Genomic DNA, 24788 nt, shown 5'->3' on the forward strand with positions numbered 1-24788 from the left:
CATTGTTTCAGCTCCTGCCTAGAAGCTTATTGGATGACTAAAAAACTCTTCTTCGACTAATAGTCAAAGGACTTCAGTTGCTTTCATCGACAAAAGCGTTAAGTTTGAGTTTCTCTACATGCGGTCATACAGAAAGACCTCTCTATATCTCATGTTTACCAGAGATGTGCTCATACTGTAATCTTCCAGGAAATGACTCATTCAACATGAAAAAAAGAAACATAAAAATTTACTATCACCTAATAAAATCGAATTGACAAATGAATCTGCATTCATGCTGCATTCACATGGTCCTCTGGAACTCAGGCGGTCCAAACCGGCAAATTTCATGACATTTTTCATCTGACCTACCAGCGTTCATGTGCCAAACTGGAGAGAAAACATTTAACCAATAACCATGGCTTCAGGCCACTACGGTTTAACAAGTTGATGATATTGTTTTCTACTGCACTCTATCGAAGATAATGCAATTCTTTCCACGTTTGGTTTCGGTTATTTAACAAGCGTATGGATAATGAATGTGTGCAATATGTGTGTTCACCAGAGATTGTTAACGATCATGATGGATCTCTACATAAAGGACTGACCTTTGAGCTGATGAGTGGCTGGTATGGGTTGAAGTCTGCATAGTACACCTGATGGAAGGGAGACATTAGATGGGGAAGGGGAGGGGAATACATTATAGGTAACATCAGAGAAATAGTCATTTGTTACAGTTCTACTGTGTACGCTAGAATCTTGATAATGTGGCTGGTCGGTCAAACTAGTGAAATACATTATAACACCAGCTTAGTCAAACATATGAAATGTGTATCTGCAGCAGAGCAGCCCTGTCTGAAGACTAGTAAACCCTGTCTGAAGACTAGTAAACCCTGTCTGAAGACTAGTAAACCCTGTCTGAAGACTAGTAAACCCTGTCTGAAGACTAGTAAACCCCCTGCTGAACTCCCCCCCCCCCCCCCACACACACAAGTAGATGTTTAACTTCTTGTGTGGGACACCCTGATTAGAATCCAGGTGTGTTACACATACCCATTCCAAAATGAGAGATATGGATTCATTTCCAGTCCAAATGCCCATATCTAGATACACGAACAAGGACATCTAAAGGGGCACTTCACAAAACAAACTGCCGATATTCATTATGCACAGAATCTCACACATATCCCGAAAAAGAAGTTTGTTATCGAATTAACAAGTTTGAACACGTCCTTGTGGAGGACACAGAATCCTTAAAAATCACTGAAACCAAAAGCGAAACCGGGAGGTGCTCCTGGCATACCTTTGGTAAGAAGAGGGCGGAGCAGTTCTCAAAGTACATGTAGCCCTGGCTGTAGAAACCACTCCACCCATCTCTCACCATGTGATCCAGACCAAACATATTCATGGCTTTGTTGTCCTACAGAGAGGGAAGACACACACAGAAACACCCACGTCCTTTATTTGAAGTAGAATTACTATGAACCTTTACTCTAAGTAATACAAATGCACACACTCCCTTTAAACTCACCTTTAACATTCATTTTAGACACTTTAAACACTACTACACCATATTGTATCTATTTATTACTAAAAGATTTGCACTACATCTCTAACCACATTTTTTGTAGTTAGTATAGTTTTGTATATTGCATATTTTGTAGTGTTTGGTCTTTATTCTTTTACTGTATGAAGCACAATCTCAGTCAGAACCAAGCATTTCACTGTAATGTACCTGTATGTGACAGATAAAACAAAACTGTGTGTGTGTGTGTGTGTGTGTGTGTGCATGCGTGCAGGGGGGGGGGGCGTGTCTGTGTGTGGGGTAGGTGTGTGTGTGTGTGTGTGTGCGCGCGCGTATGTGGGGGGGGGGGGGGGGGGCGTCCCTGCACGCATGCCATTTGTTTTCATGTCTTGAGGAAACAGAGGCAGGGTCTGTACTCACTGGTGTATTAAAGACCTCATTGTAGCAGACGGAGGAGCGGAGGTACCAGCTGATGTTGAAGGCCAGGTTTCCATCACAGGCGGCCTCGTCACCGTGGACTGAGACACAGAGAGACACTTGCTTTTAGATGAGAAGCATAACATAAGACCGGAAACAAATGAATGAATGACTGACTGACTGACTGACTGACAGACTGACAGACTGACTCACAGACAGACTGACTGACTCACAGACTGACTCACAGACTGACAGACTGACTGACTGACTCACTCACTGACTGACTGACTCACAGACTGACTGACTGACTGACTCACAGACAGACTGACTGACTGACTCACAGACAGACTGACTGACTGACTGACAGACTGACTGACTCACTGACTGTCTGACTCACAGACTGACTGACTGACTGACTCACAGACTGACTGACTCACTGACTCACAGACAGACTGACAGACTGACTCACAGACTGACAGACTGACTGACTCACTGACTGACAGACTGACTGACTCACTGACTGACTGACTCACAGACTGACTGACTCACTGACTCACAGACAGACTGACAGACTGACTCACAGACTGACAGACTGACTGACTCACTGACTGACTGACTCACTGACTCACTGACTGACTGACTCACAGACTGACAGACTGACTGACTCACCCCCAGACTTTCCCCAATGCAAATGAGGAACGAACGACCTAGCAATCAGCTCAAACTTAGGAAACCTAGCAAATAGGAGAGAAAAACACACCACAGGCGGCGTGGAGGAGAGAAACCTCAGATGGGCTGTTCAAAGGGGATCCCCCATCAGGATGTCGGTGATAATATAGTGTTGCTATGGATGATAGATCGATGGAGAATAGAACAAGTGAATAATTGGTATGTATGGCCATGACATTTTGGGCATTTCCATGTTTTTACAAGAATTGATCTCTGAATTGTGGGCAAGTTCCATGACCCTAGACATCATGGAACCCATTCAAAACACCCCAAATGTAGAACTTCAAAAATACATGGGCCGTCAACACTTAACAGGAAATAATTTGGTTGTTTTTCTTCATTCCTGAAAAGTTGTTTCTTTGGAGGGGCATGTCTTGACAATAAACAATGTACAATGGCGCTAGGACTGAGTGGTTTGAAAACCCAGTAAAAAGATTCTTAAAAGTCAACCAATGAGGGGCTTTCAAACAGGTATAATACTATTGTGCAACATAATGTGCTCTCCTGCTGGTCTTGGGTCAGCTCATCTCCTGCTGGTCTTGGGTCAGCTCATCTCCTGCTGGTCTTGGGTCAGCTCATCTCCTGCTGGTCTTGGCTCAGCTCATCTCCTGCTGGTCTTGGCTCAGCTCATCTCCTGCTGGTCTTGGCTCAGCTCATCTCCTGCTGGTCTTGGCTCAGCTCATCTCCTGCTGGTCTTGGCTCAGCTCATCTCCTGCTGGTCTTGGCTCAGCTCATCTCCTGCTGGTCTTGGCTCAGCTCATCTCCTGCTGGTCTTGGCTCAGCTCATCTCCTGCTGGTCTTGGGTGGTCCACGAGCCATTCCGTCTATCAGCTATTACTTTGCCTGTTACACTGTGTCTGGCAAGAGATGTTGTTGTAAATACCGGCTTGGGGAACTAGACCTATACTCTGAAGGTAGGGGACGGATTTGATTAGGGGACTAAAGTGAATGGTATCACTATCCTTCTTAACCTTCTTGACATAGGTCTAAGTGGCATGATGCAACCACCATTATTTTAGGAATATCTGAGATAACACCCTCCCTACCTGAACGGTTTAATCTTCCTTGTTAAATTATTGTGCTTTAATACTTTTTTTATTTTTATTATTATCTTTTTCCCCCTCCTTTTTTCGATTTTTTTTTCTCCCATCCCACTGTTAGTCGTTATGCCAATTCCCAACCCCCTTCCTGGTTGTTGCGCACTTTCCCCTACTGTTGGTCCGAGAGGCCGGAGACTGTCACATGCCACACGACAGCCAGCCTGGCAGCGCAGATTCTCACTGGGAGAGTGTAACGTGTGGGAGGCCGCACTACCTCTCTCCAGATCCTACCCTCGCTGAGCAGGCGCCCCGACCGAACTGTGGGGGTCGCTGTCCACAACGCCCAGGACCCACCCGCCAGCTTTCCCCACCCCCTAATACTGCCAATTGTATTAGTGTGAACGGCCAGCCAAGCTGGTGACAACGCCGGGAGCTGGATTCGAACATGCGAACCCAGCGTCTCCAGCGTTGGTGACGAACGCAATCTCCGCTACGCCACCTGACCGCCCCGCTTTAATACTTTTTTGACACAATGGCAAAGTCACACCACTACTACTTACACCTCATGAAGATGGTCGTGTTGGTATACAAGGTCTTCCGGAACACAGCATCCTGTGCCTGGAAACACAAGAGAAACAGGTCAGATTAGAGATATCTCTCTCAATTCAATTCAAAGGGGCTTTATTGACATGGGAAACACACGTTTACATTGCCAAAGCCAGTGTTACAACAAACAAAAACAAAACAATCAAACAGAGATCAGTACAGAAATATATGTGTGATTGACAGTCTTTATGGTGGTTGTATTCCGTTGGATGACCTTTTCTTGTCACAGCAGGCAGCTCACAAATCTGGCTGCTCAGCTGTGTTTGCACATTGTTGTATTTCACCCAGTAGGTATGGGAGTTGTGTGTTATTTGCCATGTTTTCAAAGTCTCTTTGGGTGTTTGCAATTTGTGGGAAGTATATGTCTCTGATGTCATGGTATAGTGGGCAGGTTGTTAGGAAGTGTAGCTCAGTTTACAAACTTTCCACCTCATCTTGTGTGTGCAGTGGTGGGTGGGTGCACAGTCGGTCTTCTTTTGAGACCCAGGTCTGCCTCAATGGCTAGGCTGTGCTCGCTGAGTCTGTACCTGGATTACTGCAATGCTCTCTATACTGGCATTGATCAGGCATCACTCCGCTGCCTACAGCTCGTCCAAAATGCCCTGCTCGACTCCTCACCGGCACTAAAAAAACGTGAGCACATCACCCCAGTCCTGGCCTCACTCCACTGGCTCCCTGTCCGTCACGGTCACTGCATTGATTTTGAATGACTTTTAACTGTTAATTCCCTAAATGGCCTGGCCCCACAGTACCTGACTGAGCTCCTGTGTCTCCACACCCCATCCAGAGCCCTAAGGTCAGCCAACCCTGCTGCTACATGTGCCCAGGTCTAGGCTAAAAACCAAAGGGGACAGAGCTTTTTCCATAGCCGCCCCTAAACTGTGGAATAGCCTCCCCCTCCCTCCACATCAGGTCAGCCCAGACCCTTGAGGTCTTTAAGTCCCAGCTTAAGACTCACCTATTCTCCCTGGCCTTTGACCAGAGATGAGCCTGCCTCCTAGGTTGTTGTTACTTTTAGTCATGTTATGCCTTATTTTGTATTCTACTGCACTTTTCTTTATTTTATTCTTATTTTGTTTTTATTTCTATCTGAACCCCTGCACTTATTTGTATTTGCACTTTTGTATTTAGTATATGTATTTTCTTCTTTGCTCTATGTTTTATCTGTGGTACAGTAACAACTGTTGTAAAGGTGCTATATAAATACAAAGGTATTGATTGATAGTCAAGGATCTCCTTAGTTTTGGATCAGTTACAGTGCTCAGGTATTCTGCCACTGTGTACTGTGTTTAGGTAGTGTATTGTACCCATTCTGCAATCTGTTAATACAATTTTCAATCAATCAATCAATCAATCAAGGTCCAAATAGCATTCCAATTAGCTTGGTTTTGGGTTGATTCTTTCCAATGTGTCAGATTTATTTTTGTTTTCTAATCATTTGTTTTAGTCCAGTGTGGCTACTGTCTGGTGGATCTGCTTGTGTTTGTGTCTGAGAGTCCCAGAACCAACTGGCTGAGCGGGCTTCTCTCTAGGGTCTCTCTCTCTCTCAATTTCAATTCTAATGGGCTTTGTTGACATGGGAAACATACGTTTACATTGCCAACGCCAGTGTTAAAACAAAACAGTCAAATAGAGAAATCAGTACAGTACAGAACTAGGAATTTTCTGTGTGATTGACAGTCTTTATGGTGGTTCGGTTGTATTCTGTTGGATGACCTTTTCTTGTCACAGCAGCTCACAAATCTTGCTGCTGTGTTTGCACATTGTTCACCCAGTAGGTATGGGAGTTGTGTGTTATTTGCCAAATTGCCATGTTTTCAAAGTATCTTTGGGTGTTTGCAAATGGCACTCTCTCTCTCTTCTCCCTCTCTGAAATACAGCGATGTTAAATGTCCATATTATATTGCTCCGGCTTCCATCGATTGTCCAGGCAGCGTTCCCTGATCAATGGACAACGTCACACAAGAAGAAGCTACCTGGCGATTCTGATGAGACACACGAGTGACGATTATTAACAACGCGTACAATCTAGATTGCGTCTTTAATTGCGGAATGTGTGTACAACAAGCATACGAACGCATTGCATGCAAGGCAAGCTGCCACGGGGTGACAGCAGGTGGTCTTCAAGGAGCTAGACACGTTAGTAGAGGGGGGTTATTAAAAGGGTCCTTCTTCTCCTAGCCAGAGAGCTAGCGACACAAGCTAGCAGCTGCTGCTATGGATGATTTGCACACAGACAAACGGGGACACCACTGTTGCGACACTCACCGCGTTGATGTCGACATTCCATAACGACACCTCTGCTGCTGTCCCGGTACGCAGAATTGCAATTAAAAACACCAAACATATCCAATGCGCGGAGGCATCTGGCTTCATCTTCATTATAGTTGGGCTATCCAACGGCTCGCTCATCCACTTCCGGGTGCGCCTCCGTGTGTAGCGCGTGTCTTTGCCACTAGGGGGCGACACAGATATCAATACTTCACAGTGTGTTTACTTCCTATGGTTCCTAGCGCTGCTCGTCTGGTGAATGTGGCATTTGATACAGTAGTCAAACCTATATATGTGCAGTAAACTCAAGAGGACGGACCCGATATAGTGAATATCCTTCTTCTACCGAAATGGCGGAGGAGGGGCAAACGATTGTTAGGTATAGGAATGATTTGCCTTTTCCACCTACTCAAATCATACTATTTTTTTAAGACTATTTTTGTATCACAAACGAAAGTCTTTCTCTGGTCTGCATTAACAATTGTGTGTATTGAGCTGTACTGTACTGTACCCATTCTGCAATCTGTTAATACAATTTTCAATCAATCAATCAATCAATCAATCAATCAAAACTGACCAGCACTCATGAGTCGACGTGATATGACATTTGGCATTACGGAGTGAGTGTGTTCTGCAGCAGCCTGCACGCTTGCACAGGCAAACCAAGTCCTCAAGTCATTTGGAATAGTAGTAGTAGCATATACGTTGAATCTAGTTAATTAAAGGATATTCATATGTCTAATGTTAACATGGCTGTTTTCTCTTGTTTCTCCTGCAGCGTTGTCCCCGACGACGAAGGGAAAGAAAAGTTCAAGAAATGTGAACAGATAGCATTTTACAGGTGTGTTATAAACGTGTAGCAGTAGCATGGCGAATAAATTGATATTGCCTACATTTCGAAGAGGCTGTATGCCTATATAGGATATCATATATTGTATCCTGCACGATGAGAATGTTGACAAGAAGTTTTGTTGTCGCTTACAACTTTACAAGGCGACAGACGCAGGGTCCAAACGTGCATTACAGAGCCCTGTTGGACACCATGGTGATCACAGAGAGAGGGGCACGTGTTCAACTGCTGGAACCCGATACCGAGGTTTGGAGACGTTTCAAATCATGTCCCCCCCCCCCCCCCTCACTCACCCCTCCTAATGTACAGTTTCCTCCCCCTCTATGTATATATTTTCTGTTAGGATATCTGTTTAACAGTACTGGGGAGTTTTTCTGGACTCTTTTTGTATCACAAACAGTACTGTATTTGCAAATCTGGTATGTCATAAATGTATAGATGTAGCAGTACTGTACTGTCTATCTGTATGTCATGTATGTCATATATGTCCTGATGAATTGAAAATGGGGGACCCTGATGTAAACAAGACGAAAGTCTTTCTCTGGTCTGCATCCCCTTAACAATTGTGTGTATTGAGCTGTACTGTATTGTAGGCCTACCCATTCTGCAATCTGTTAATAAAGTTTTCAATCAATCAATCTGTATATTTGCATATCTTGTATGTCACAAATATAACAGTACTGTACTGTATACCTGTATGTCATGTATTGTCATAAATGTCATGATATATATCTGTATGGCCCCCGTAAATGTACAAACCCCCTCCCACCCACCCACCCCCTCCTAATGTACAGTTTCCTCCCCCTGACGATGCGGTCTCTCAAGTACTACACAGTACCCTCTCTCACCTAGACTGCCAGAAGGGGGGCTATGTGAGACTGTTGTTCATTGACTACAGCTCAGCGTTCAACACCATAGTCCCCACCAGACTGGTGGATTGATTGATTGAAAAGTTTATTAACAGATTGCAGAATGGGTACAGTACAGCTCAATACATACAATTGTTAAGGGGATGCAGACCAGAGAAAGACTTTCGTCTTGTTTACATCAGGGTCCCCCATTTTCAATTCATCATAACATATATGACATACACAACATACAGATAGACAGTACTGCTACATCTATACATTTATGACATACCAGATTTGCAAATACAGTACTGTTTGTGATACAAAAAGTGTCCAGAAAAAGAGTGTATATACATTTGACGTAGAAACTGTACATTGGAGGAGGTTGGGTAGGTGGGGTTGGGTGGGTGGGGGGCTGTACATTGGAGGGGGGGGTGGTGGGGGACACTGTACATTGGAATACTGACAAAGCCATACTTGGTCATTTACTGTACAACTGGGTTAGGACATTTGTAGGGGCCAGTTTAGAATTGCAGTCTCCTGTAGGTGTTTTTTGAGAGTGTTTTTGAAGGTGGGTAGTGATTCACATTCCTTTACAGCTTTGTTTGAGCCGAATCTGGGTTTAACATGATTTGTGGCGCTCCCTCTGGTGTTGTGATTGTGGTATTCACAAGCTGATCGAGCTGGGTCTGAGCTCGGCTCTGAGCGCCTGGATACTGGACTTTCTGAGTGAAAGACCCCAGGCGGTCAGACCTCCAACACCATCACCCTGAGTATCGGGTCCCCCCAGGGCTGTGTTCTGAGCCCCCTGCTGTATTCACTATACACACATGATTGTGTGGCCAAGTTCAGCTCCAACTCCATAGTGAAGTTTGCGGACGACACAGTGGTGGTGGTGCTGATCTCTGACAACGACGAGAAGGCCTACCGGGAGGAGGTTGATGCACTGGAACGCTGGTGTCAGGACAACAGCCTGCTCCTGAACATTGGTAAAACCAAGGAGCTGATCGTGGATTTTAGGAGAACACAGCAGGGGACACAGACCACTGGATAAACGGGGATACCGTGGACAGGGTGAGCAGCTTCAAGTACCTGGGGGTCCACATCTCAGAGGACCTGACATGGACAACACACATAGACTCAGTCGTAAAGAAGGCGAAGCAGCGCCTCTACCACCTGAGACAGTTAAGGAAGTTCAGAGTATCTGGGAAGATACTCCAGTCCTTCTACTCCGGAGCTGTAGAGAGCATCTTGACTGGAAACATCACTGCCTGGTATGGAAACAGCAAGGCACAGGACAAGAAGGCCCTACAGAGAGTGGTGTGCTCAGCTGAGCGTACTACGGGTATTGCACTACCACCTCTGCAGGTCTTATATAACAAGAGGTGCAAATCCAGAGCCTGCAGGATAATGAAAGACCCTCACCACCCAACAACAGCCTGTTCAAGCTGCTGCGGTCAGGCAAACGCCTGCGAACACTAGCAACTAGGACAGAGAGACTTCGGCTCAGCTTCTTCCCCCAGGCCATCAGAGTCTTGAACACTGAACTCTCCACACATGAGCATACACATAACACACACACTGTATACGCTCACACACTAACAGTCACTTTAGCATGAACACACACACACATGCTGCACACGCTCACACTCAACGGTCACTTTACACAATGAAAAGGTCACTTTAATTTTTTTTAAAAAGAACGGGAGTGGTTCTTGTATAGTAAATAGATGGATATAGCAAGTTAGCATAAGGACACATAGTATAACTGTAGATTGTATATAGTATAGCATTGTATAGTAGTGTACATAAGACCCAGTGCCTCATCCGTAGCTAACATTGTATTGCACTATCGCAGGACCTTAGCATGTCTTACCATGCTTTTTGTAAACTTTATGTACATTATACCTGTTATGTCTTATTCTTATTACTTGTATTATTGCACAAATGTCTTATTCTCATTCCTATTCTTATTACTTGTATTATTGCATAATCGCTGCGGGCATGACCCCCCCACATTTCACTGTATGCCGTGACAAAATAAAACTCTTGACTTGACTTGACTATGTATATATTTTCTGTTAGGATATCTGTTTAACAGTACTGTATATTTGCATATCTTGTATGTCACAAATGTAACAGTACTGTATACCTGTATGTCAGAAATGGCATGATATATATCTGTATGTTGCGTATGTCATTAATGTCATTATGAATTGAAATGATGTAAACAAGACGAATGTCTTTTTCTGGTCTGCATCCCCTTAACAATTGTGTGTATTGAGCCATACTGTATTGTACCCATTCTGCAATCTGTTAATAAAGTATTCAATCAATCAATTTTTTTTTTTTTTTACAATACTTCCACAGAGCTTTTAGAAAGGTGCGGAATAGTTTATGTTCTTGGATGTCTTTTATGTATTATTGTTATTATTGTGTTGTGAGTTGTGTTGTTTCATGTTTGAAAATGGAAAATAAAAAGATTTGGTCAAAAAAAAGAGAAAGGTGCGGAATAAAAGTATTGCTTTCCCCCAAACAATTATTAATTAATTTACCATTTAAAACATTTTGGCGGGTCCAAAATGAATGTTGTTGTTTACATATTGCAGGCATGTATCCCCTCCCTACTTCCCATTACCCCACGTGGAATGCACCTGATTGGATAAATGACATGCTGGTGCTCTAGTGCAGGGGTCTCAAACTCAATTTACCTGGGGGCCGCTGGAGGTAGAGTCTGGGTGAGGCTGGGCCGCATCAAATATTCCACACAAAAAGGGTTTCAAGTATTTTTTTTATTTTTATGGAAATGTTGAAACATGCAAACGTTCAAACGCACACACACTAATAAGCATTGGAGGCTTTTAACCAGCACCGGACTGGGGAAACCATTCAGGCCAGGAAATATAGTGCAAAATATAGCCCCAGTCAGGCCACTTTTTAAGCGGGGGGTCCCCCACCAGGAGATTTTGTGTTACAAAGACTTAATTTCCTGCATTCTGGTGCAGGAATTGTTTTATTTGTACCCTATAAATGCCAGTGTTTGTGATGACATGACTGCAAAAAAAATAAAAATAAACTTTTTTTGGTATTTCTTTTTTTATTTCTTTTTTGGAAATCATCTGGGGGGCCGCAAAATATCATCCAGCGGGCCGCAATTGGCCCGCGGGCCGCGAGTTTGAGACCCCTGCTCTAGTGCAACATCTAGCGGCTGAATGTTATCTATAGCACTTCTAACGATATTCATGCTTCATGCCCTCTATCCACTTCCACGCTTAGCAAGGTGCTAACAAATATGCTGGTGCGACATCAAATACATTGGGACCTGCCTGTATCTGCACTCTTATATACCCAAGAAGACAAATTGTTGCCACAAAGTCACTGGGCTTAGTGGGCTAGTAAAGCACAAACACTGACCAAAGTTCTTATTATTAATTATTAGTAAATAGTTAATTATTCTTGTTCACAATCCTTTGTTCACAGGTGAGGCTACTCCTCTCTCTGTCGCCCTGCAAAGGTGAGACAGTCAGGATTTTAATAGAGGAACTCCAGCCCATTAAAGCACGTTACAGAGTCCCAGACGTGCTAACTGGGGAGCCGCCGTGTGAACAGTAAGTGCTCAACATGTAACTTCCCTCTGTGATGATGATACCAAGTCACACAGAGTTATTCACATCATATCAACATTCCCCCTTTTTTTCACTTTTTTGTTTATTATACTTTTTTGAGGACATACAAGTCAAAGTGCATGTATGCATATGCATTATTGTATTGTCATTGTCCACATAGAACAGATGACAACATTAAACAGAAAACAATTTAAAGTAAACAATAAGACAAACAAACACTGACTTGGTCGCACAACAGAGTCATCTCAAAAGTATATATATATATATACATATATAATAATAGTATATCAAATATATAGCACATGTTCAAGTACCCAAATATGCTTCTCCAATGTATATATATCAAATAAATCACACTGTATTATCGTTCACACAGTTGAATACAAGCAAGCAGCATAAAAACTGCTATTCTGGAATAGTATGGAACTGTACATCATCCACAAGCACAAGGAATGAACCCCACGTTTTCTTGAACATGGATGAAGAACCTCTCAGAGTACATCTTATCTTTTCTAGTTTGATAAAGTATAGTATGTCTCTAATCCAGTGAAGGTGAGTGGGGGCCTGGGGGGGAGCAGCGGACTTCCATTTAAACAGAATCAGCCGCCTGGCCAGTAGAGTGGTAAATGCCACAATGTAAGGGCGGCTGAGTGGCGCAAGTGGGCAAGGCGCTCGCCACTAACGCAGCTCTCGGCGTTGCTACCGACTTGGCCGGTCGTCATACTAACACAATTGGCAGTGTTAGAGGGTGGGAAAGCCGGTGGGTGGGGATTGGACGTTGTGGACAGCGACTCCTACAGGTCGATTGGGTGACGCCTGTACAGCAGAGACAGGAAGTATCGGGGGCAGCGTGAGCCTCCCACGCGTTACTCCTCACCACTGAGAGTTTGAGCTGTCTGGTGAAAAGATGTGACAGGCTGCCTCCTCGTGTACCGGAGGGGACACGTGATGCAAGGCTTCTGTCCTCACTACAGCCGACCAGTGGGAGGCATAGTCTAGCAACGTTCAAGACAGGGGAGGGGAGAATTGGAATCACGAAATTGGGATGGGAGAAAAATAGAAAAATAAGGAGAAAAAGTGGATAAAAAAAAAAGTAAATGCCACAACGTGTGCTTTGTGCTTTGAAAGTGATAAAATAGGTGGAGAGTATCCAAAAAGCGCTGTCAATACATTCCCATATCAACATTCCCAAGGTAGGGATCAAGTACTACAACTAGGGCTGGGAATTATACCCAATACGAAGGCATACATCTACATTTACATTTAGTCATTTAGCTGACACATTGTGAACAACAAGTCAGCAGGAGGTGTACATCTCTGGCAGCTAAGGGTCAGTGGCATTGTTTGTCAAATAGTATTACAATCTGAGTGCATAGTAGTATAGACATATTAGCATGATAGGTACAGTAGTAGTATAAGTATAGTAGCATAGTAGTAAGATACATAATTGTAAAAGACAGTAAGAAGGTTATTTATTTATTTATACCATCATGGATCCATGCAAAGATATTACATTTTTACTATACAGTCATCCACGATATCTTATTAGTTCATCAAAATATTGTTGCTTGCCGCAGTATTAAAAAGGAAAATAAAATAGTCAGTTTTGAATGAAATAGCACCATGGCAATTGTATTACATGATAATGACGTAAATTTCTTTTAAAAATCATATCACATTGTAATTTGTCCTGGTGAAACGAAATACTCTAGTCTCAACTATTGGTATGCCATAAACAAAATAAAAAATACATTTGTCTGATTGCTTGGGGGGGTTGAATAGTGGTTGACCATCGTTATCTCCTGGCAGGGTGAGAGTGGAGAGTCAGAATGAGGACTCTGTCACTCTGGCTTGGTCCTCTGACCACCACCAGGCCCACGTGTGGCGCTGTCCTTTCCGACTGGAGATTCTGTGCCTAGACGAGGTTATTGTCACGTTCAACCCTAAAGGCAGGTTGTGGTTTGAAACACTTCAGGAACCCTCCAGGTGAGAAGGAAGTTTAATCAAAGGTAGAATCTGTAATGCTGTCAAAATAGCAACCTCTAGGCAAAAGAGCCCCACACTTTGTTTACAATTCTTATTTTGGTCTGATGCGTGGGTTGGAGGTGAGGGGGGATAGCTGAGGGGTTGCTATTGCTGGCCACACATCAGGCTCAAGGGATTAAACACGTTTTGCAATTATGCCACATCAATGTGGAACGCCCTACCCAAAGCTGTAAAGGAATGTGAATCACTACCCACTTTCAAAACCACTCTCAAAGAGCACCTACGGGAGACTGCAATTCGAAACTGGCCCCTGTAAATGTCCTAACCCAACCCCCTCCAATGTACAGTAAATGTCCTAACCCAATAATACACAAGACCCTCTTCTTGGGACCAAGTAAGGTTTTGTAAATATTCCAATGTACAGTTTCCCCCACCCCGCCTAAAACGGGGATCCTTTGCCTAGAGGTCGCTGTTTGACACCATTACAGTTTTTACCTTTAAGTCAAGACCTTTATTTATTTTACCTGGTCTACATTTTACCTGGTCTACAAGATACACTACACGACCAAGGTACCCATGTACATGGCAAAATACTTCCCAAAGGTCAGTGAATACCACGATCACAACACCAGAGGGAGCTCCACAAATCATGTTAAACCCAGATTCGGCTCAAATAAGGGACTAAACACGTTTCGCAATTATGCCACATCAATGTGGAACGCCCTACCCAAAGCTGTAAAGGAATGTGGATCACTACCCACTTTCAAAACCTCTCTCAAGAGACACCTACGGGAGACTGCAATGCAACACTGGCCCCTGTAAATATCCTAACCCAACCCCCTCCAATGTACAGTCATTTACCTAGTATGGTCTTGTCAATAGTCCAATGTACAATTTTGTTTGTTTGTACAGAGTCCCCCCCCCCCCCCTCAATGTACAGTTTTGCTTGTTTATACAATGTGCCCCCCCCCCCCCCCCCCACCCACCTCCAATGTAAATTACCCAGTATGGTTGTCAATATCCCAGTGTACCCAACCCCCCCCACCCAACCTCCTCCAATGTACAGTTTCTACGTCAAATGTATATACTCCCTTTTCTTGACTCCTTCTGTATCACAAACAGTACTGTATTTGCAAATCTGGTATGTCATAAATGTATAGATGTAGCAGTACTGACTATCTGTATGTCATGTATGTCATATATGTCCTGATGAATTGAAAATGGGGGACCCTGGTGTAAACAAGACGAAAGTCTTTCTCTGGTCTGCATCCCCTTAACAATTGTGTGTATTGAGCTGTACTGTATTGTACCCATTCTGCAATCTGTTAATAAAGTTTTCAATCAATCAATCAAACCTTTATTTCTGCCTATGGGGGAAATTACATTGTTGTCAGCAGCACTGAGTATTACAATGATAAACATAGAAAAGAGATTAGAAATACAATAGAATAACATTTAATTATAAATGAATAATACAAAATAATAATAATAATAATAGAAAATATCCTCGCAAATCTTTTCACTTTGACAGATATTTACAGATGTCAACAGAAAAAATAAACTATAGACTAACCTTCCATGTATTGTGTGTGTTTTTCTCTCAGAGACAGATCTTGTGACAGTGAGGTAAGTGAATAACCAGTCCATTAGTTTACACTGTCCAACACTGCAAGCTTCATATTGCTCTTAGCTTAAAGGAACATGCCAACATTATGGGAAATGCACTTACCGTCTTCTACAGAGTCAGACAAGAAGATAGATACAAATTTCCTCTCTGTGCGTTCAGTAGAAAGCTATCTGTATGCAAGCTAGCCAAGCTTAGCACAAATGAATGGAAGTGGATACGGACCGCTAGCCTAGCTTAAGACTCCGGGAGAGGTGTGTTTGGCCAACAACTAGGCTAGCTGATCTGCTAGCTTGCAGCCGGAAAGCTTTCTACTGAACGCACAGAGAGGACATTTGTATCCATGTTCTTGTCTGACCCCGGAGAAGACGGTAAGCACATTTCCAATAATGTGGGCGTGTTCCTTTAAAAAGTAAACACCTATCCTCATTTCTGCTTCGTTCCACTGGTTATTCACAGCGTCCGGAAGACCACTCAGGTTTATGGGAAGAGTCGTTCAGACAGTTTGTGGATGTCAAAGCCAATGGTTCGTATCACCTATTAAATACAGTAAAAGACTATCTTTATTCCCCAGTGATGCTGATAAATATGATGTCAGCCATAAACATCTCCCACCCATTCTAATCCGAGTTCTCTGTAGTTCAATCAATCAATCAATCAATCAAATTAATTTATATAGCACATTTAGACACAACGCTTGTCAACCAAAGTGCTTCACATAGCTAAGAACAAAGAAAAGTATAGAATAAACAGAAAAAACAACCAACGGATAGACAAAGGAAAACAGAACAACATGTCAACAAGCAAGGCAAGAGTCAAAGTGAGTCAGGGAAGGCCAGGCGATATAGGTGGGTTTTGAGTTTCGATTTAAAAGACTCGATGGAGCGGGCAGATTTAATGGACAAGGGGATGCTGTTCCAGAGGTCAGGGGCTGCGACCACAAAAGCACGTCCCCCCCTAGACTTGAAATTAGACCTACGGTAGTTAAGAGACCCTTGTCAGACGATCTGAGGACCCTGACGTTGGTATAGGGGGTGAGGAGGTCTGCTAGGTAAGCAGGGGCCTTACCATTAAGGGCTTTGTAGACCAATAAGGTATAAGATATAAACAGAGGAATTGCCCACTATCTCCATTCACACGTTAAAACAATCAGCTTTATTGTGCAAAGGAAGGCAGGGCTTGTGACCTTGTTCTTTTTATGGCCTTGCAGAGCGTTCTTCTCCCGCACACATATCTGCATCATATCATTCTGATGTAATGAAAGAATACTGTTCTTCTTCACCAGTAGTGCATATTAGATTAGATTAGATTCAAATGTATTCTCATTATACAGCACAAGTATGGTACTGATTAGCACTACACTCAGTAGTACTAATTTATATATTGTGTACCCAGTTTAATCACCTGTACATTGTATATAGCTGCTGCACTTTTACTGTTACATTTGCGCTCTGGTTGGATGCCAAACTTCTTTTTGTTGTACTGTATTTGTGATGTATAAATACATTTTAATCTAATCTAATCTAATCTAATCTACAGTAGAACGAAAAGAAGTTTGGCATCCAACCAGAGTGCAAATGTAACAGTAAAGTGCAATAGTAATATACAATGTACAGGTGATTAAACTGGGTTTAAAATATACAAATTAGTACTACTGTACTGAGTGCAGTGTGAATCAGATGTATGTACAGAGTTGTGATATTAATATGTACAGTGATACAGGTATATGGTACCTATGGTAGTAGTAAGTGGTACTGGCCAGCAGCGTAACTAGTAAGAGTAGGTAATGGATATGTATAGATATAGTATCTACAGATATGCAAAAGGATTATGTGCAGGTATGTACAGACAGATGCTGATAGATATGTATACGGTATATATACATATGATGCACTTGTAATCAGTTCATAGGCAGTGCACTTCAAACGTGTTAACAAGATTTATTTTTAGAGGTCAATTATGCATGTGGTCAGATCTTCATGGTTGATATTATGGGAAAATCATATGTTCACCCTCTTACATTCCTAGTGTAATATTACATTACTCCATTTTAGCTTATAGGCATACATTTTCTAGCATACAGAGAGCATGTTTTGTCTGGAAAAACTCTAACGACCATTTTCTCATAACAAAATCTGTTCTGCTGGGGCCGGATGCAGCTTATCAGTGTTCACCCCACGCTGTTATGAGAACTACCTGACTTTTCTTCCTGTATGCAAAACATTGATTTATTTTACTATAAGACTGAAAGCATCCTGGGGCTCAGGGCTCACTTCGCAGATTCCGCCCTCTGTATCGTAAGCTCTGTAAGCTCACTGGACCTGGTAAAATCATTTTCCACAACATTGATTTTTATTGTTAAAGCATTGCCAGTCAAATACAAATTCAGGTCTAGGAGTTGTATGAAGGTCTTGTCTCTCTGGTCATTGAGAAGTCAAGATCCCTCTCAATTCGGTGAGCTTGCTCTTAAAGGAACACGCCAACATTTTGGGAAATTAGCGTATTGTCTTCTCCAGAGAGAGACAAGAAGATAGATACCAGTTTCTTCTCTGTGCGTTCAGTAGAAAGCTATCTGGCTGCATGTTAGCCTAGCTTAGCACAATTAATGGAAGCGGACATGACCGGTTAGCCTAGGCATTGTCCAACTAACACCTTTCCCGATGGCTAACCGGTCATGTCCGCTTCCATTCATTGTGCTAAGCTAGGATAACATGCAGCCAGATAGCTTTCTACTGAACGCACAGAGAGAGAGAAAAACTGGTATCTATCTTCTTGTCTCTCTCTGGAAAAGACAATAAGCTAATTTCCCAAAATGTTGGCGTGTTCTTTTAAGCTTTCTGGAAAGGAGGAGGTGGAGGTGTGAACAGAAACCTTAGAGGACAACCTCCACACTTCTCTCTCCCCACGCAGGTCCCAGCAGTGTCGGGGCTGACCTCAGTCTCCACGGTTTCAGCCACGTGTACGGTCTCCCAGAGCACGCCGACAGGCTGCAGCTCAAGGACACCAGGTGGGAGCAAGCATCCGTTTCTACAAGCGTGATTTTTTTTCTGTAGCCTATGTGTGCGAAGACCCTCTCTGATTGGTTTAGCGCCGAAGGGTCTCTTCCGCCTAACCCTAACCCTAACTCTAAGCATAACCCACTTCGAAAGAGGGCCAAAGCATAACCACTTTGAAGCAGAGAATATATTATGTACAAGGCAGAAGAGACCCTTCGGCGCTAAACCAATCAGAGAGGGTCTTCGCTGTACGCGGCTAGCCAATCAGAGAGCGTCTTCGCACACATAGGCTACGGAAAAAAATCACGCTTTCTACAAGCATGTTGTGCTTCAGACGTGCCTTGATTGATCTCAAACCACGCCTACTTTTCTTGATTGCTCCAATCGCAACTGTTGGTTCCAGAGGTTAAGCCATTGTGTTGTGATTGGAGGATTAGGAAAAGAGGGCGGGTTTTAGATGGGTCCCTTGAAAAACTTACATAACAGAGAGAGGGAAGTGTAAGGAAAATGTAATTTTAGATGATCAGATCAAGAGGTTTATTTGTCACATACATACCAGGGCATACAGTGAAATGCGGGTACATTAGATAGATACAGCTTCGATAAGATAACAAGGTACTTTTTTTCACTTGTTGTGCCATACATGTCATTGTGTTGAGGTCTGGGGGAATGTTTATAAAACAAATATAGATCCTATTATTAAACTACAGAAAAGAGCTATTAGAATAATAAACAAAGCTAGTTACCTTGAATCGACAAATCCATTATTCATAAAGTCCTGCACATTAAAATGTGTAGATATGGTGTACATAAAAACCTTGGAAATCATTTTTCGTGCTAAGAGTAAAAGCCTACCAGTTTGTATTCAATGTTTCTTTCAACCAAGAGAAGGAAAGTATAATTTAAGATGGTTGTGTATTCTTAAAACATGTAAAAAGGTAAGAACTAATGTAAAAGCTAGATGTGTTTCAATTTTGGGAGTTAAATTATGGAATAGCCTTAGTGACGGGTTGAAGTTGTGTACTTCTCAGGGGAGATTTAAAAAAAAAAGAAAATTCTTTAAAAAAAATTATATCTTGCAGCATATTTAAAGTTTTTCTTTCTTATATTAAAATATTTTTCGTTTTTAAGAATTTGTAAAGGATAGGCAAAAATAAGCATGTGCTTCAGCCTATTCCCTTTTTAGGTCGTTGATTTTGGATTTTGTGTGTGTGCCTTGAATATGTACATTTGTGATTTTCAAATTTTTTATTTTTTTTGCAAGTCCACACAGGTGTGTTTGGTTTGTCTGTAAACAAGACCGTAAATAAACTTCATTCATTCATTCATATTATACCATTATAATAGTAAAACCTCTTTAATAATAACATGGTACATACATTGTACAGTATATGAAACAACGCAAGTGAGGCCTGAGCTGTTGCACCCACTGCTGCCATGTTAGCCTCATCATCTTAAAGGGGCACTTCACCAAAAAACAATGCTGATTTATTTTGCACATAATCTCACACACATTCAAAAACTCTAAACAGTGTTGCACACATTTATTTGCTTTGACAGTTATTGAGAGTAAATTAGTTTGAATGTGGCCACCAGTGATGTCATCTGGGACATTGAATCCTTGTGTTGCGTTTATTAAGGCTATTAAAGCTCAATGAAATGATGTAGATAATAGTAATACGTCATCGTATAAGGACTGCTACTTTATCATTTCATGGAGCTGTAATTAACACAACACAAGGATTCAGTCAGTGTCCCCGATGACATCACTGGTGGCCACATTCAAACGCGTTGCATTGTTCTTTGCTAATTATTTAATTACATTTCCTTTTCCCAGGGATGGCGAACCGTATCGGTTGTATAACCTGGACGTGTTTGCCTATGACCTGTACAGCCGCCTGGGCCTGTACGGGTCAGTACCCCTGCTACTGGCCCATAAGCCTGACAGAACCCTGGGCCTGTTCTGGCTCAACGCATCGGAGACGTTGGTGAACATCCGCTACAGTGAACAGCAGGTACAGTCATGAACAGCAGGTACAGTAGTAGATCTAAGGGGGGGGTAGTGTGATCCTTCCACACGTTACACCCTCTCAGTGAGAGTCCGCGCTGCCAGGTGAAAAAGAAGCGGTTGATTGGCTACACATGTGTCGGAGGAAGCACGTGATAGCCTCCACTCTCCCAGACCGACTGGTGGGGGGTAGGTGAGCAGCGACCAGGAAGGGGATTGGGAATTGGCATAACGACTAACATTGGGATGGGAGAAAAACGGAGGAAAAAGGAGGGGGGGGGAAAGATTTAAAATTAAAAAAAAATAAACAGTGCAGCAGCAGTAGAATAATGAATGAATGAATGAACCCGTGTGTCTCAGTAATATGACCCGAATCCAGCGAGCCTCCGGTCTCTTGCTTCACCCCCCCAACAGGACGAGGGAGCGCCCCGTGTGAAGAGGAGGCGGGTCCCCCCTCAGACAGACGTCCACTGGCTGTCAGAGAGCGGCGTGATCGACTGCATGGTTCTGCTCGGACCCACTCCGCACCACATCTTCTCTCAGTACGCAGAGCTGACAGGTCTGTGTTCACCCCATTTCCCCCAAGGGGATCAATTAATTATCTTATGTTATCTCTGTATCGAAAGAGATCAAATTATAAAGGACACATTGCATTATAAATCCAAACATAAACAAAAAGCGCTAATATCAACAGCCGACGGGAAGTAAACCTGGGTTCACGCTGTTCCCTAGCAATTAGATTAGATTAGATTAAATGCAGCACAAGTACAGTACAACAAAAAGAAGTTTGGCATTCAAATGCAAGTAATATACAATGTACAGGTGATTAAACTGGGTATAAAATATATAAATTAGTACTACCGAGTCTAGTGCTAATCAGATGCATGTACAGAGTTGTAATATAATATGTGTACAGTGATACAGGTATAAGGACACTATGGTAGTAAGTCATACTGGCCAGCAGCGTAACTAGTAAGAGTAGGTAAGGGATATGTACAGATAATGATATAGTATCTACAGATATGTAAAAGGATAACGGACAGATGTGGATATAATATATACGGTAAGAATAAATATTTATATATACTGTATATACAGCATTATTGTATATGTTATCATATACAGATGCTATCAATTGGACTGAAAGCGTCTTCATCACCCCCAGGATATCAAGCCCTGCCCCCTCTGTTTTCCTTGGGCTACCACCAGTGCCGCTGGAACTATAACGACGAGGCTGACGTGAAGGCTGTGGACGCCGGGTTCGATCGCCACGGCATCCCCTACGACGTCATCTGGCTGGACATCGAGCACACGGACGGGAAGCGCTACTTCACCTGGGACCCCGTCCACTTCCCTGATCCGCTCGGCCTGCAGCGCCACCTGGAGCAGAAGAGAAGGAAGGTCAGAGTGGATCTCTTTGTTGGCCTTCAAAATAAAAGTACAGAGATGGACAGGTTTTGAATCAACGCTTTTATTTTGAAGGCCAACCAAACGTATTAACACATATTTCACGTTATTTGCGCTGGCTTGATACCTGAACAACCACATTTGTCCACGCCTGACAGTATAGTCATAGCCTTATTTTGTGGTCCCTGATAATTGTAAATTGATAAATGTTTATTGTGCAGTTGTTGAATTGATGCTCTCACTGTTATTCAGCTGGTGGTCATCAGTGATCCCCACATCAAGGTGGATACAGACTCAGAATGGTCGCTCTATCGTGAGGCCTGGGACGGAGGACATTTAGTCAAAGACAGACAGGGAGAGATCTACAAGGGACAATGCTGGCCCGGTAGGTATTGAGTAATAATTCTATGTTGGTAAATTCACCATATTCCGGATGTTGGGGTCCTGTGACTTTCAACTTGAGCAGATTTTCCGTCCCCACAATCTGTTACGAGTTGGAAGGTGTCTTGGACCCAGGTGCAGTACAGAACAGTACAGTTGGAAGGTGTGTTGGACCCAGGTGCAGTACAGAACAGATATGACGTGTTGGACCCAGGTGCAGTACAGAACATGACGTGTTGGACCCAGGTGCAGTACAGAACAGATATGACGGACAGGTGTTGATTTTCAAACAAGGCACCGTTACTTTAATGTTGTAACGAACAGCACATGCGAACGATGACGTGTAAACAAAAAGAGAGATGAATCTGCATCTCAGAATAACAAAACAGGCAAAGCAAAGGGGAGAGAACACCGTCTCCAAAAACACGTCCTTTGGCATACACGTCAAACAACGGAGATGTATACAAACACAATACAATAATCTAAACTTTCAACAGTGAATGCAAACGGCAATCAAAGTGACATGATAATAATGAACAGTAGCGAGCGTACTTATCCTATGGCAAGGAGCGATAAGACTTACTCACAACTGTGTACTCACGGGTAGGTTCTGTGATTAACTGACAGTCTGAATAGTAACCAGGAAGAGCATATAAAGCCAACCTAACTAGGCACACCAGGTACCAATGAATGCAATCAGGACAGATAGACAGGTAATTACCCTCAGGTAACGCTAGGGCTTTGCTCCCTGAGGAGAGCAAAACCCCAAACGTTACACAATCAGGCGCTGTGTCACTTCCCATTAGGGGTCAAAAGGAAGAGGAAAAATGGATAATCACTAGGGATGTCCCAATCACATTTTTTTGCTCCCGATCCGATCCCGATCATGTGATTTTGAGTATCTACCGATACCGATCTTTCCCGATCCGATAAATTTAATTTTAAATTTTTTAAATTTTTATATATATATATATATATATATATATATATATATATATATATATATATATATATATATATATATATATATATATATATATATATTTTTTAATCCCAATTTCTCACATTACATTCACCCTAGATGTTGACGTTATCCAGGTGAAAAGTTAACTTCATTCAAGCGAGGCATTGCAATCCTTGACATAAATAATTTGATGTATAATTAAATCAAAGGAAATGCGTTTGGGTTTGAGAGTGTGGCTGGTCTGCCGTTCTGCAGCTGGATACTATTTGTTTTGGCAAAATTCTTCTGCTCTGTGTGACAATAAATAAATGAATGATGATATGCAATTTAAAACCAAAACTAAGGCCTCAGTATGAGTTTAAGACGTGAACATGGTCATGTTTGTTGAAAAAAATAAAATAAAAATCCTGATATATATATATATTTTTGTCGATCCCGATCTTCGGAAAATCACGTGATCGGCCCCGATCCCGATCACGTGATCGGATCGGGACATCCCTAATAATCACCAAATCAATTTGTTGATACTGTGTTAAAGGAACACACCAACATTATGGGAAATGCGCTTACCATCTTCTCCAGAGTCAGACAAGAAGATAGATACCAATTCCCACTCTGTGCGTTCAGTAGAAAGATATCCGACTGCAAGCTAGCTGATCCATATCCGCTTCCATTAACCAACTGAAAGTGAACTGACCCCACAACTGTATAATATTCCCGTTGCTCCTTTTTACCTTTTAAGCTCGTTCCACTCTTACTGACCTGTCCCACACACAGGTGAGTCTGGTTACCTGGACTTCTGCAGTCCAGCCACTCGGATGTGGTACTCCAGACTCTTCTCCCTGGACAAGTACAAGGTGAGCGTAGAAAATACACCGGGAGTCCGTTTTCTTTGCGGGTTCCCTGCATGGCTTAAATAAAGGTTAAATAGGCGGCTGGGTGGCGCAGCAAGAGACACTGGTATCGAATCCAGCTGTCAGCGTTGCCTCCGGCTTGGCCGGCCGTCATACTGGCTCGATTGGCAGAGTCAGCGGGAGGGAAGCCGGTGGGTGGGTCCTGATTGTTGTAAACAGCGGCTCCTACAGTTCGGTCGGGGCGCCTGCACAGCGAGGGAAGGATCTAAGAGAGGTAGTGTGACCGTCCACACGTTACACTCTCTCAGTGAGAGTCCGCACTGCCAGGTGAAAAGAAGTGGTGGGCTGAGTACACATGTGTCGGAGGAAGCATGTGATAGTCTCCGCCCTCCCGGACCGACGGTAGGGGGCAGAGTGTGAGGTTTTGTCCGCTGCTCACCAACTTTCTCTGTCTTCTTTAAGCCTACTGTTAGGAATTCCCTACTCACTCTCTCTAGCCCCCACCCTCTCGTTCTTTACTCTCGTTTACTCTCAGTGGCCACACCTGGACTATTATCAATTACCTCTCGCACCTGTGGTGGCAGGCTAATTAGTTCCCCTGTGGGCTTTAAATACCAGGGCTCTTCCCCTCGTTTCGGCGTGGGGTCGTGTTGTAAACATGCCGTATCATATTCTCA

At 42.9% G+C, this 24788-nt stretch overlaps 2 protein-coding genes across 2 annotated transcripts in view; one reads left to right on the forward strand and one right to left on the reverse strand.

Moving 5' to 3' along the window:
* The window catches only part of LOC311225612 (transmembrane protein 87A-like), a 36364-nt gene extending 29664 nt beyond the window's left edge, over nt 1-6700 (reverse strand). Inside the window, exons 1-5 of the mRNA XM_084310993.1 lie at nt 6565-6700; nt 4251-4308; nt 1925-2022; nt 1283-1399; nt 588-635 (exon numbers count right to left, since the gene is read on the reverse strand). Of these exons, the coding sequence (XP_084167119.1) occupies nt 588-635; nt 1283-1399; nt 1925-2022; nt 4251-4308; nt 6565-6678 (435 nt within the window). The 5' untranslated portion in view covers nt 6679-6700. The remainder of the gene's footprint in view (nt 1-587; nt 636-1282; nt 1400-1924; nt 2023-4250; nt 4309-6564) is intronic.
* A 107-nt stretch (nt 6701-6807) lies between these two features.
* The window catches only part of ganc (glucosidase, alpha; neutral C), a 35438-nt gene continuing 17457 nt past the window's right edge, over nt 6808-24788 (forward strand). Inside the window, exons 1-13 of the mRNA XM_084310428.1 lie at nt 6808-6946; nt 7346-7408; nt 7561-7663; nt 11746-11873; nt 13701-13877; nt 15482-15503; nt 15961-16027; nt 18412-18508; nt 20335-20512; nt 20920-21064; nt 21671-21906; nt 22165-22297; nt 24035-24114. Of these exons, the coding sequence (XP_084166554.1) occupies nt 6918-6946; nt 7346-7408; nt 7561-7663; nt 11746-11873; nt 13701-13877; nt 15482-15503; nt 15961-16027; nt 18412-18508; nt 20335-20512; nt 20920-21064; nt 21671-21906; nt 22165-22297; nt 24035-24114 (1458 nt within the window). The 5' untranslated portion in view covers nt 6808-6917. The remainder of the gene's footprint in view (nt 6947-7345; nt 7409-7560; nt 7664-11745; nt 11874-13700; nt 13878-15481; nt 15504-15960; nt 16028-18411; nt 18509-20334; nt 20513-20919; nt 21065-21670; nt 21907-22164; nt 22298-24034; nt 24115-24788) is intronic.

The sequence above is a fragment of the Notolepis coatsorum genome, assembly GCF_963971535.1.
Source record: "Notolepis coatsorum genome assembly, chromosome: 3".
Classification (NCBI taxonomy): domain Eukaryota; kingdom Metazoa; phylum Chordata; class Actinopteri; order Aulopiformes; family Paralepididae; genus Notolepis; species Notolepis coatsorum.